This window comes from Cyprinodon variegatus, unplaced genomic scaffold (genome assembly GCF_000732505.1).
Source record: "Cyprinodon variegatus isolate N-32 unplaced genomic scaffold, C_variegatus-1.0 Scaffold704, whole genome shotgun sequence".
Classification (NCBI taxonomy): domain Eukaryota; kingdom Metazoa; phylum Chordata; class Actinopteri; order Cyprinodontiformes; family Cyprinodontidae; genus Cyprinodon; species Cyprinodon variegatus.
In genome coordinates this window covers 432,656-444,882 of record NW_015151157.1, presented here as the reverse complement: position 1 = coordinate 444,882, position 12,227 = coordinate 432,656, and the positions used below count along the sequence as shown (strand labels likewise).

At 40.5% G+C, this 12,227-nt stretch overlaps 1 protein-coding gene across 2 annotated transcripts; it reads left to right on the top strand.

The window, feature by feature from the left end:
• The first annotated feature begins 2,522 nt into the window (after nt 1–2,522).
• Nucleotides 2,523–7,609, top strand: gpr135 (G protein-coupled receptor 135). Of its 2 annotated transcripts, XM_015394686.1 has the most exons (3): nt 2,523–2,767; nt 3,056–3,318; nt 4,675–7,609. In XM_015394686.1, the coding sequence occupies exons 2-3, from the start codon at nt 3,224–3,226 to the stop codon at nt 6,020–6,022; spliced, it is 1,443 nt and encodes a 480-aa protein (XP_015250172.1). In that variant the 5' UTR covers nt 2,523–2,767; nt 3,056–3,223; the 3' UTR covers nt 6,023–7,609. The 2 variants fall into 2 exon arrangements, with proteins under 2 accessions (XP_015250172.1, XP_015250171.1); XM_015394685.1 differs by having other exon boundaries at nt 2,523–3,318.
• The last annotated feature ends 4,618 nt before the right edge of the window (nt 7,610–12,227 follow it).

Below are 12,227 nucleotides of genomic sequence, written 5' to 3'. Positions count from 1 at the left end.
ATGAAGCAGACAAGTCATCTGCCATCTTCTGAAGGTAGAAGCCTGGGGAGTAAACGGAGTGTTGAAGGTGAACTTAATCACTTCTAGCCAACATTCTAGCAACATTATCTCTGTGGGCCCCATATGAAGTACAAAAACGAAGCACAAAACGTGATAAAGGTTCAGGATTGGGTGACAGTTCCATAAATCGGCCAAGAAGATACAATTATGCAATTCTCAATGTATGCGGAAAAATAGTGACTACGCACCTCGAATGGAACCATTGATGACAGCGCACCACTACATGTTACAGACATCCCAAACTCATTTCAGGGAGATGCTTATCGAAAATAAAATACTAAAATGCAGTTTTTTTAAGATCTTTATTGTGATTTGAAACATATTATATGAGTGTATTTTTTACTAACTGTCTAATGAACTACATACAGTTAATAACATAGTAATTAAAAGTACCACTGTCTGCTTTGCTATTGGTTTCGTGTTTAAAGGGCTCACCATCATGTTGAAATCTGCCATGTGTTGGGGTATAAATATGGTCCAGTGCGGTCAGTCACTTCAGATTCAGGTGGGCTGAAGAGGAATTTTTGGAACCGTTACATCTGCAAAGAGACGTCCTAGTCTATATTTACGTAGGGGGCCAACCAGGTGTCAGTGATGGGGCCCTTTGGGGGCCTTGGGCCCTTAAGCAACTGCTGTCTCTGCTTACCGATATTTACGCCACTGGTTCTAGCACCTTTCCTTGTGGTGCCCCTGAGCAGCAGAACAGCCTGCCATTACAAACCCTGTGGGTCAACCACTGGGTGAATAATTGTGATGTTCTAGCTGTGTTGTGTTTATGCTTATGTCCTGGTTAGAATAAAAAAATAAAAAATAGTTGAAAAGCTGTGATGCAGTCAGGCCAGAAATTCTGTTGCACCATTCCTCACAGAGACAATCAGGCTGGGGGGGCAATACAAGCCATAGAACACAGATGGTACCACACAGAACCCAGCAGAACACGCCCCTGCTGGCCCAGAAGGCACTTCTGCTATCGTTACCATGGAAACCACTAGAGAACCAAGGCTCATAGATATTTCACACGATGGAGCAATTGTCACATGGCTGATAGTACCACCTGACTGAGCCTGAACTTTTTTTTTTTTGTCTACCAGTAAACACCAGGATCAGAGGCGTAGCCAGAAAATCCTAATAGGGGTGGCCAGTCAATAACCAGTGTACATTGAGGGGTGTCCGAAAGGCACCAGAACCTCAGGGTCAATCTACACTGTTCCAACACATATATATGTAAACATCCATGGCGTCTAAATAAAAGGTATAGAGGACAAAATTCTTTGAGGTTTGAGATCTGGGGCGAACATATTTTACATTGTCATTACCTACTTTTATTGGTAATCATTCAGCAAAAAAAAAAAAAATATTTAAATGTACTAATATCCACATAAAATTTTTAAGTTATTATTAAAGTAGTTATTTATCTATGATCTCACTGAAGACTCCTAAATTACTTACAAACATATCATTTTGTTTTTACCCAAAATAGTACAAAATTTTGTTCTGAAAAGAGCATGGGCGGTTTTAGACAGGGGCCAACAGGGGCCAGTGCCCCTATAGATCATGTCCTGGCCCCTGCTGTGGCTCCTCTACTAAAGACATAATATTAAGAGAAATTCTAATGATGATATGCGCTGGAGCAGACATGGTTTCTGATAGGTGCTTTGGATCTATTTAATTTTTTTCTTTAAAAAAATTCTATTTTATTAATTATTTTAAAACAATAAGGTGATAGCTTCAATGATATAGAGATAGGATCCCAGTTTTCCCAGTTTTTTCAAAACAAATAAAAAAAAAACTCTATATTACTCTATAAATACTTTTACAGCTGAATTTATCTATTTTTCTTGGGTTCTAATTCTGATTTTTATAGAAAACTATAATTTTAACTTAAATTACTTTAAAAATAAATAAAATTCCTAAATGATGAATCTATATTGACGTAATATTCCAAATAATAGCTTTATTTAATCTTTTTTATATATTTATATAGCTACAAATTCCTGAGTTTCTTTTAATATATTTCAATACCTTGCCCAGTTTTTTTGCTTCATGCTTTTCTGTGCCCCCATGAAAACACAAAGCATGAATTCTGTATTTACCATCTTTAATGTTAGAATATTGACGTGCATAATTAACCACAGTGTTTATGTTGTAAAGTAATTGTTAATATCTGAAAAATGTAAATGTTTAATAAGTGCGAATAATCCCCTTAAGAGTATTACTGCTGCTACCATCTGTATTAGAGGGGGGAAAAAATGTTAGGGGTGGCCAATGATTGGCAAGGGTGGCCCTGGCGACACCTAGCCCCCCATCTAGGTCCGCCCCTGACCAGGATGAACTTTTAAGAAGCCGCCTGCTGCATCATCAGCCGTTACTGTAGAAACCGTCACAAAGCCGTGAGCGCGTTCCCGCGCCCACCGAGGGTCCAGATATGTTTTGGGCTAAAACAAATCTGGACCCAGTTGTCTGCTATGATCAAAGCAAAACGCACGAAGAGCGCGCGCCGTCCAGTTTACATGAAGCAGCGTCATATCCGGTCCGCGCGCGTACCGTGTGAAAAGACGGTCACAGGAGGAGCGTGCGCGCGGACAGGAAGTTGCCGAGAGCGGATCGATGGATGTGATTAGAAATGTGAACCCAGAGAGTCGCAGCAACAGCGCAGGGTTCGGTTCTAAGGAGGATCTTGTCCAGGAGCGGTGATCAGCTCAAACAGGTCTGTGCTTCTAATCAGGATCCAGTCTTTCATCTGCTGCATTGTTCTGATCCAGGATCTGTGTTTCCCCCCCTAACTCAGAGTGATCCGCGGTTTTGATCGGTTTCATTGTAAAAGGACTGCAACATTATAGTATTTGATTCTCATTATTTATTATTAAAATCAGTTGCAGATGTTCAGCACATCTGGACTGAGTCCACACCAGTCCACCAGTTCTGAGATGGTTATGGCTCTGAAGTGGTTCTGTGTGACTTGCCTCTAAATGTGGGAACATCTATATTTTATGAGGATCGATCGCAGCATCAGTCGATGACCTCTCCATCTGGGAGCTGCTGCCAGGAGATGAAGGTCAGCAGCAGGAGGAGGAGGATGGTGCTCAAACCCATGTCAATAATTGATCAGCAGCTGCAGGACTAACTGGGAGCTGATGGGATCCAGTTTGGCTGCAGACACTCAATGGATTCACCTGTCAGCATGGCTCTTCAGTCCGGCTCTAACTACACAGCCGACAGCATGGGTCCCAGTATTACCGCCTCACCTGTAGAACCCAGGTAACTTTATTCACCCCACATGGTTTGATCTCATTAAACCAGCATCAATCATTCATAGAACATTTAATCTAAACAGATACTATACAGATCTATACAGATACTCCTTTTAAAAGTATTTGAACCCCTAACTTCACCTTATCTTAACATTTAACATGGAGACCAACACAAAATAGTGCAGGATTATGGATTGGAGGGAAAATGATGTAAGGTTTTCTCATTTTGTTTTGGATCAACTTATAAAAAGTGTCGTTTTTAAGAACCACCTTTTTTGTTTTTTAGCTATAAGTCTTTTGGGGTTTGTTTTCTGCCAGTTTAGCACATCTGGAGGCTGTAATCTTTGCAAAGAGCAAGAGTTTAAAGCTAATGGAGAGCCAAAAAAAAAAAAGAAAATTAAAAGCAATCTAATGGACTTTGTTTCTGAGTTTGAAGATGTTTTGCTTCTTTTCGCTTCTATCTGAAATTGACTTCTATCTGAATGACTGAGAATCTTCATCAGCCTAACTTAGAGCATCAGTGAGCCCCAGTTTTTGAGTCAAAGTAAAATACCCTGCTCGATATAGCTCTATATTTCTGATTAGGCCATTCTAACACATAAATAAACTTTATATTAAACTATTCCTTGTATTTTAATGCTTTTTTTCATGCAGAGATGTGAACCCCAGGTTTAGCAGGTTTCCTTTAGGATTGTTCTGTGTTTAGTTCCCTCCATCTTCCCATCAACTGCATCCCATTTCCCTGTCATGTAGTGGGGACGCTGTTGAACATAAGCATCCCCACACCATGGTGCTACCACCACCATGTTTGCATCGTGGAACAGGGGCAATTCTTGCATAAATACAGTTCTTCTGCCCCTGATATCAATATATAGTTGTTTTATGCATATAAGTTGCAGGACAGCAGCACTCTAAGCTGCCCCATCCTTAGTCACCTTGTTAGCAGTGATTGTTGGTTCCCTGTTCAGTGCAGCTTACATAATAAAAACATCCACAGACATAGTATTTCTGGTTCGGTTTGATTGACAGCACATGTGACCTTCCTGAAAACCAATCCAAGTTAAGAAGACAAACAAGATAGAGCCACGTAATACAGAGGGCTCTAATGCCCTACTGACCAGCTTTGGAAATAATTACAAAAATAATAATTCCAGGTGCAATAGGGAGATAACGTGGCTCCATTTTTAAAATGTTCTGCTGGAGCCAAGATGCAATATTGGTGATTCTCTAATGAGACTAAATCAGAGGTTATTTGAGTCGTTTATCATGCAGCTTGTTTGTTGAAGCTCATCACCGGACGGTAACGAGATGTTATAGCTCAGAGTTTTATTCATTGCTTCATCTTTTCTGGATGTCTCTCTAGGGTCGTCTCTATAGTAACCGGCCTAGTGACGGCCACCACTCAGGCCTCTGTCGGGGCATCACGTAACCTCTCGGCCCTCAGGGAGCAAAGGGGCACAGATGAAGGTGAAATCCAGCTGCCACCGACGACGGCGGTGCTCAGTGCAGCTGATGGGAACTCGGCTCTGCAGGGCATGGCGGTGGCAGCTCAGGCTCTGGTGCTGCTCTTCATCTTTCTCCTGTCCAGTCTGGGCAACTCTGCGGTGGTCGTTGTTATCATCAAACACAGACAGCTGCGGACAGTGACCAATGCCTTCATCATGTCGCTGTCTCTGTCGGACTTCCTGACGGCCGTACTGTGCCTGCCCTTCTCCTTCGTCATGCTCTTCAGCAAGGACGGCGTTTGGATGTTTGGAGACGCCTTCTGCGTGGCCAATGGCTTCTTCAACACTTGCTTTGGGATCATCTCCACGCTCACCATGACGCTGATCTCCTTCGACAGGTACTACGCCATCGTCAGACAGCCTCAGGCTAAGATCGGGCGTCAGAAAGCCACCCAGCTGCTGGTTGCTGTGTGGTTAACGGCGGTGGTTTTCTCCCTGCCTGGTTACCTGCTGGTCCGAACCTCATCAGGAGTCCATAAACGAGGTTTCTACCACTGCATGTATGTCTTCCACCCTGGGAGCTCTAGTGTAGGGACGGCATACAGCATCTGCCTGATTTCTGTGTGCTATCTACTGCCGTTCTCCCTCATGTGCTTCTGCCACTACAACATCTGCAAAACAGTCCGACTCTCTGAGATCCGGGTTCGACCCGTCACCACCTACTCGTACCTGCTGCGCTTCTACAGCGAGATGAGAACAGCCACTACGGTTCTGATCATGATTGTGTTCATCATCTGCTGCTGGGGGCCGTACTGCCTGATGGGTCTGGTCACGGCAATCGGAAACTACAGGTTCAACCCGGCCATGGACACTGTTGCCATCTGGCTGGCCTGGGCTAACGGTGCCATCAACCCGCTGATCTACGTCCTGAGGAACCCCAATATCTCCATGCTTTTGGGCCGTAGCCGGGAGGAGGGCTACAGGACCAGAAACATTGCTGCCTACCTGTCCGGTCAGAGCCGGAACCGTGAGACCCGGCTGAACCAGGTGGAGAGGATCAGGGACCGCTACGTGACCCGAGCTGGAACCAACAACAGTCGGCTATCAAGTTCCAGTCCTGGAAAAACTGGAGTGGCAGGAGGAGCAGAGATGTGGGCCTGCAAGAACCCAGCCGTGTTCTTCTGCAGGGACACCCGACACGACACCACATCACTGCCGAATGCTGGTGGCGAGATGAAGCCAAAGACTGCCGACACCAGCCTGTGAGCGGGTCCTTCTGTTTGGTTTCTGGTTTGGTCCAAAAACAATCCGAGCCTTTGATATTCGGACATTTGAATACAGATCTTTACCCGGCTTTTTAAAGAAAGAAATTCTGAATCTGAGGAGAACCTTTGAGTAAATGATCTATCGTCAAGAGGCGGAACAAGGCTGAGCGCTTTGTGTTCTCGCACCTCTATGTGTCAAACTTTCCCGAAAAGGAAAATATTCAGTTAGTCAAATCCTGTCTCAGAGGTTTTTTACATCTGAAGCTGCTTTAGTGTAAACTTTAAATGACTTTGATGTTCATAAACCAGGCAGTATTGTTGGCTAGAATAAAAAATCAAACTCATATCTTATCAACATGCTTATATCTGACACATGAATTATAAATAACCATGAAATGAACAAGTCAACTCTTATTACTACTTAACTCTTATTTTTTATTATTCATGTTTTCTTTGTATTAGTATATGTTTGATTTCTAAATTAGATCAATGTAATCTTCTAATCTAAATCCAGAGGAAGTAAGATAATTAATTAAAATACAATTGCACCTTTGTATGAGAACATTATCAGAGATCTGAAAGTTGCTGACAATCTGTTTGAGTCTCAAAGATCAAAAGAAAGGTTGTTTGTTGGTTTAATTCTGTTTTTTTCTGACCTAATGTAATCAGACAGCTTTCGGTGGCAGCAGCATCACGGACACGTTTGCCAGAAGTTACAACCTGCCTCTGCTCCAGCAACCCTGAGACAGGGAGGTCTCATCTGGCTCTGGGGTTCAAATGTTGTTCATGTTCTTCACATTTTACGTGAAACTGGGATGTTAATGGGAAGAATGTTTGCTCCAAGAAGTTAAAGATGGGTGGAAAATAGAAAAAATGGTGAAACATTATTAAATGAACAAGCTTAGCGTATGATGCACTTCAAACATTTATAACAGGGTCTGGCTCCTTGGGTGGAAAAAAGTTATCAGAAAGTCCAGTTCCAGGTGCTATTGGATCTTGTATCTGGACCAACCAATTTAAAGGGGAGATTTTTTTGAAAGAAACTCTCTGTGTGTTGCTTTGCATATTCAAAGTATTTTAATAATCAGAAATTTAACATTCAGTATTTTACCTTTCATGTTTTAATAAAAAGGAATGGTTGAACTTTATCATGAATTGTTTTATCTCTAACAAATGCAGCTGCATAATGTTGAAATACAACAGCAGCCTGGAAGGGTCATTTTGTCTAAACTCTAATAAACAGCTGGTTCTGTGAAATTGGCAGGGCTGGAAAGAGCATCTCTCTGGATATGAACATGTTTGCTGAGCAATGATGGCTCAGACAGAGTGAGGTGATGCAGGGTTAGTAATAGCTGAGTTTATCTATAGCTTCAAACAGAATCTGCAGACTGAACACAGATTATAATCCTTCATTAATTCGTGCTAAAGTTTTACCAAGGGATTCTAAAGCACAGGTAATAACTAAGATTTGTCAAAATAAACAAGTGTTTTGCAGTTATTTTCTATTCCTGAACCATAAAGTTCCACCTTAAAGGAAATAGTCCCTCAGCCATTTGCAGCATCGCATTTTGGACATTATTCTTAGAAACAGCAGTTTACTTTATTTTTGTTTTAAACTCTAAATCTTTTTTTTTTCTTTTTAGAATAATCTTTATTAATAAAAAGAATAATGATTTTCACTTTATCAAACAAATATTTTGGGTCTAGAGATACAATATTTTTTAAAGTTTTTCATTTCATTTATGACATAAAAGGCTTTCCAATAAAGGTTTTTCAATGAATTCAGGAAGCTGGACTCAACAATAACGTTTGCAATAGTTTTCCACTAGATGGCGCTTAAATCCTCCCACGGCTGCACTAATCTGAGCTGCTTTGTAGCATTTATTCAGTCTAATTATTCTGTCAGTGCTGCAGGTTTGGTTCTTTCATTTGATGACATTCAGGAATACAGCAAAAACATTTCCCGGGATAGTGAAGGCACCATCTGACCACATGTAAAGGACTTTTCCAGATGCAACACTGAGCTATAATATAAATATAAAATCAAGTCTAACATCTTAGAATAAGATAATATTACTTTCCATTTAACTCCCGGGAGTAATTTGTGTTTAAATGCCAGAGGAGAAACCATTTCATTGTTTTACAAGTTACAAGTTAAGTCCCAAGGAAAGACGTCAAATTGTATTTCAAGCTCCAGTTGTTAATCGATAGCCTACAGGATGTGAATACAGGATGATGCAAGTTTCCCAAAATTATTAATGATTTAACACAGATAATAAGACAAATTAAGCTATTAAAAGAGTAGTGCAACAATAGAAAGTAATTTCTGTTTCAGTATTTGTCTCTTTGTCTTGAATCCAAGAAACATAAAAAACAACTGTGGTTTCAAAGATGGATTTTCTTGCTTTAATCTCCATCTTCTAAACCCACAGATTGCAGAGAGGATATTTGGGATAAAAAAAGGTGTTTGCAAAGTTACCTCTAATTTTTCAAATACTAGCCCCTTGAGACTGAGGATCACTGTGAGCAACATCAGATGTGAACGCTTTTAGGCCACAAAACTTGTTATAAACCCGGGATCATAGCAATGTGGATTATTAAATAAATAATATATTACAGCATCAATTTCCATCAGTTTATTTTTCATTTAAGTGTTGTTTTTTTGCCCATAACAAAAAAACTATTTTTTTTTTCATGAGATGTGCAGAACGCTACATGTAAGATGATGCTGGTTTGATACTATTCATTAAACTAAATAGTCTTTCACAGGAGTGTTGGCCTAGTGGTTAGAGAAGTGCGCTTCTCTAGAGAAGGTTGCATACCTGGTTCGAACCCCACAGCCTCAGCCTGAGCTGGACCCTTAACCCCATGGCAGCCCATTGCTCCACAAGGGGATGAGGTCAAATGCAGAGAGTGAATTTATATCTAGAGCTGCAGCCACCACATGGATGTAACTTTTTGGTGGGACAGGGGGGACATGTCCCCTGCACTTTTTTTGACATATGTTTTATTACGCTACAGTACCCTGACATTCGTTAAGCATTAGGACCAAGTGGATAAACTGCAGCTCAAGCTCACACTAATTGTTGCAGTGTTAAAGTTACACTTTGAGAGTACATTTGGTCCCACACTAATTCAGATTGGCACCAAATGTACTCTTGAATGTTACTTTAACACTGCAACATTTACTGTGAAGCCAGCTTCCCTGAGTTTAGACCACCCATAAGCTCCTGATTGGCCCACCATATTTCCTCGTGTGATTGGCTGTCACCGCTGTCACTCCCAAGAGGCTCAGTTTACAAACCTCTGATGCGCCACTGAATGGGTCTGTGATTGGATGGTCAAACACCCTGAAGTTAGTTATTTTAAAATAAATACTTGCATCCCGCCACTTCTGAAATAAAGATTTCATCCATGAGCCACATATCTGAAAATTTGCTTCATCATGTACTTGAATTTAAAAAACAAACAAACTAGCAAACAAAAAAAGGTCACTCGGAGCATCGCGCCACGTGGTGAATGGATGGATCTTCAGCTGTGTGCAAGTTTGACAGCAGGACTGTTATGAATCTGTGAGTTTTATTGCTTAGAAATCCTAGACTGGAAAATAAGTCGGTCATATATTTGTCTTCCTGCTGGATTATTTATTTATGCTCCTGCAGCGCTCGTTCGTGCGCTGAATAAGGACAGTGGCTGAACTATTTTTAAAGGAATTCTCCTGTTTTATTATACATATTTATCCAAATTCATCTTTGAAACATATTTCAAAATTAAAAATTATACTGAAAAAGTGTTATTAGTTTATTTGATTTACAGTTTATGTTAGATTTAATATGCGCTGCATAGATTTTCTTGTGCGCTGAGAATGCACGAGCAGTGAGCAATTGCGCAAGCGCTCAGCTTAGAGGGAACGTTGGGTGTGTGCGAGCAAGAAAGGATTTCAGAGCATTTGCACTGAAACTGGACAAGGAGGCTTTCATGAGGCCAGCAGGAAGGAGTTTTAGGAATTTCCATCAAGCCCTGCTTATGTCACAATAGCCCCCTACATGTCTTGACTTATGATTATGACTGCAAGACTATTGTTTCCTTACAGAGAAAGAATCCAAGCTTGTATTCAAAACCTTACTACAAAACCAATTAGGGTAACACACAATGTGGGTCTCTGGTATTGGCAGCTGATGCTCTAAAACTTGGCATTAAGGCATGGATGAAATTTTGATTTCAAAAGTGGGTGGGGTGCAAGTATTATTTAATATATATAAGTTCAGTTTATTTTCCAGTAGTTCTTCTGTGTTTGTTTCCTCCACTTTCTCATGGATCTCTGCTATCCCTCTCCTGACAAAATATATGGATGCATGACATGAACAACTGGACAATTTGGGGTGCAACAATCCGTTCAAATTAAAAACACATAGTTTTACTATTATTATTAGCTTGGAGATCTAAAATCGCATTCGTAGTTTGTATTTTTTTCCTTGTTTCGTGATTAATAATAATATTTAACAATAAAACATTTGGCATTGCGATGGACCGGCGACCTGTCCTTGGTGTACCCCGCCTCTGGTCCGTAGACAGATGGAGAGAGGCACCAGCACCACTCGCGACCCCAGCTGGGATAAAGCATGATGGAAAATGGATAGATGGAATAATACCTTTGATTTATCAGCACTTTAATAAAACAAATATACTTTGCAAGCTTATTGAAAGCTTTAAAATGCAGTGGAGGATCTTGAAGTGGATCTGTTGCTTCATGGAGCCAGTGAGGGTTTTTTTTTTTTTTTTAGGAGGGGTGTTAGACAGTTCTTTTAATGTAACTAACACATTGACTTTTTAAGACCTCTATGATGTCTCTCTTTTTTCAGATATCCTGACTGCGAGTCTAATAACCAAACACACACGAACATGTGCAAGCATATGAGACCAATTAAAAGATTTCTAAAAATTCATACACCTAACATTACAACCCTAGACAGTAGCAGATTCCCTTGCCAACTGCCGTCTTTTGCAGATCTACGTTTTTCTACAAAACCTTTCACAGACCAGATTCAGGGGTTGCATAAAGTGAGCTTCAGTGGAATGACAGCACTGTGCGCCAATCACACAAGAAAAGATGGACCAAGCCCAATCAGGAGCTTGTGGGCGTTCTAAACTCAGGGAAGACGATTGTCTGTGTACTGTAGCCTAACATTGTTTTTGGACAGCAAAAAGTGCAGGGGACAAGAACGGACTTTTGAAAAAGTGCAGGGGACATGTCCCCCCTCCAAATTACGTCCATGCATTAAGGGATCCTTCTGAAAAACATCCTATTGAGAAGGATCAAACTGTCAACAACTGAAGAGAAGTTGTTAATGCTGTTTCAGTGCTCTGAAACGTGACAAGTCTAATGTGTTTTAAAGGCTGCAAATGTTTTACAACTATTGTTGCTCCTAGTTACCATTATGGCTCTCAAACTTGAACTTTTATGATCTCTAAGGTTTGAAATAAAACAAAACACTGATAATAACCTAAGAAGCAACATGCGGGGCTGATAACATAATTTTCTTAGATTACTTTCCCATAGTTTTTGGATCCAAACCTTCAAGCGTTTTCTTCAAAAGCTGACAATGAAAATAATTTTTTCATAATGACTGTGGACACCAGCATAAACCCAAACCAACAAAATAATGTCAAATAAGAAGAAAACCCCAATTCTGTAATGGTTTAATCACTGCAAAATTAAAATGGATTAAAAAGCAGCTTATGTTCTCATAATCTGAGAGAAATTAAGAATCTTTGCACAGATGAGTGGAAATGTAATGTCCCTTGTTTTCCTTTTCTTCAACCTAGGTGTTTGTTTTTCAGCTGAAGGTAATGGGATCAATGTCACATTATATTTAAAACAAACGTAAATAAAAAATCTAGAATGAAAATCCCAAGAGTAGACTTTTGATTGCTATGACTCACAAGAGCAGATTAATCATAGATGACAAAAGCCAGCTGCATTAAACAACTCATTAAATTGTAATGACTTGTAAATGTCTGACGGCCCTTTTTTCAGTTGCAATCCTAGTTTCTCTGAAAAAAGATTGTGGTTTGAGAAAAGGGTTCACAGTGACTGATCTCTGACATCTGCAGGGCAAACATTAAGGGAGTTTTACCAAAGCTGCTTGGGTTGCTTACCTACCATTCAATTCAATGGTAGGTTCAGCTATCTGCTGAGGCCAACT

What these genes read in the sequence shown, in the direction of transcription:
- gpr135 (XM_015394686.1), top strand. Translation starts at nt 3,224, where the DNA reads ATGGATTCACCTGTCAGCATGGCTCTTCAGTCCGGCTCTAACTACACA. An exon ending in GCCTCACCTGTAGAACCCAG is followed by an intron (nt 3,319 to 4,674) that starts GTAACTTTATTC and finishes ATGTCTCTCTAG; the next exon opens with GGTCGTCTCTATAGTAACCG.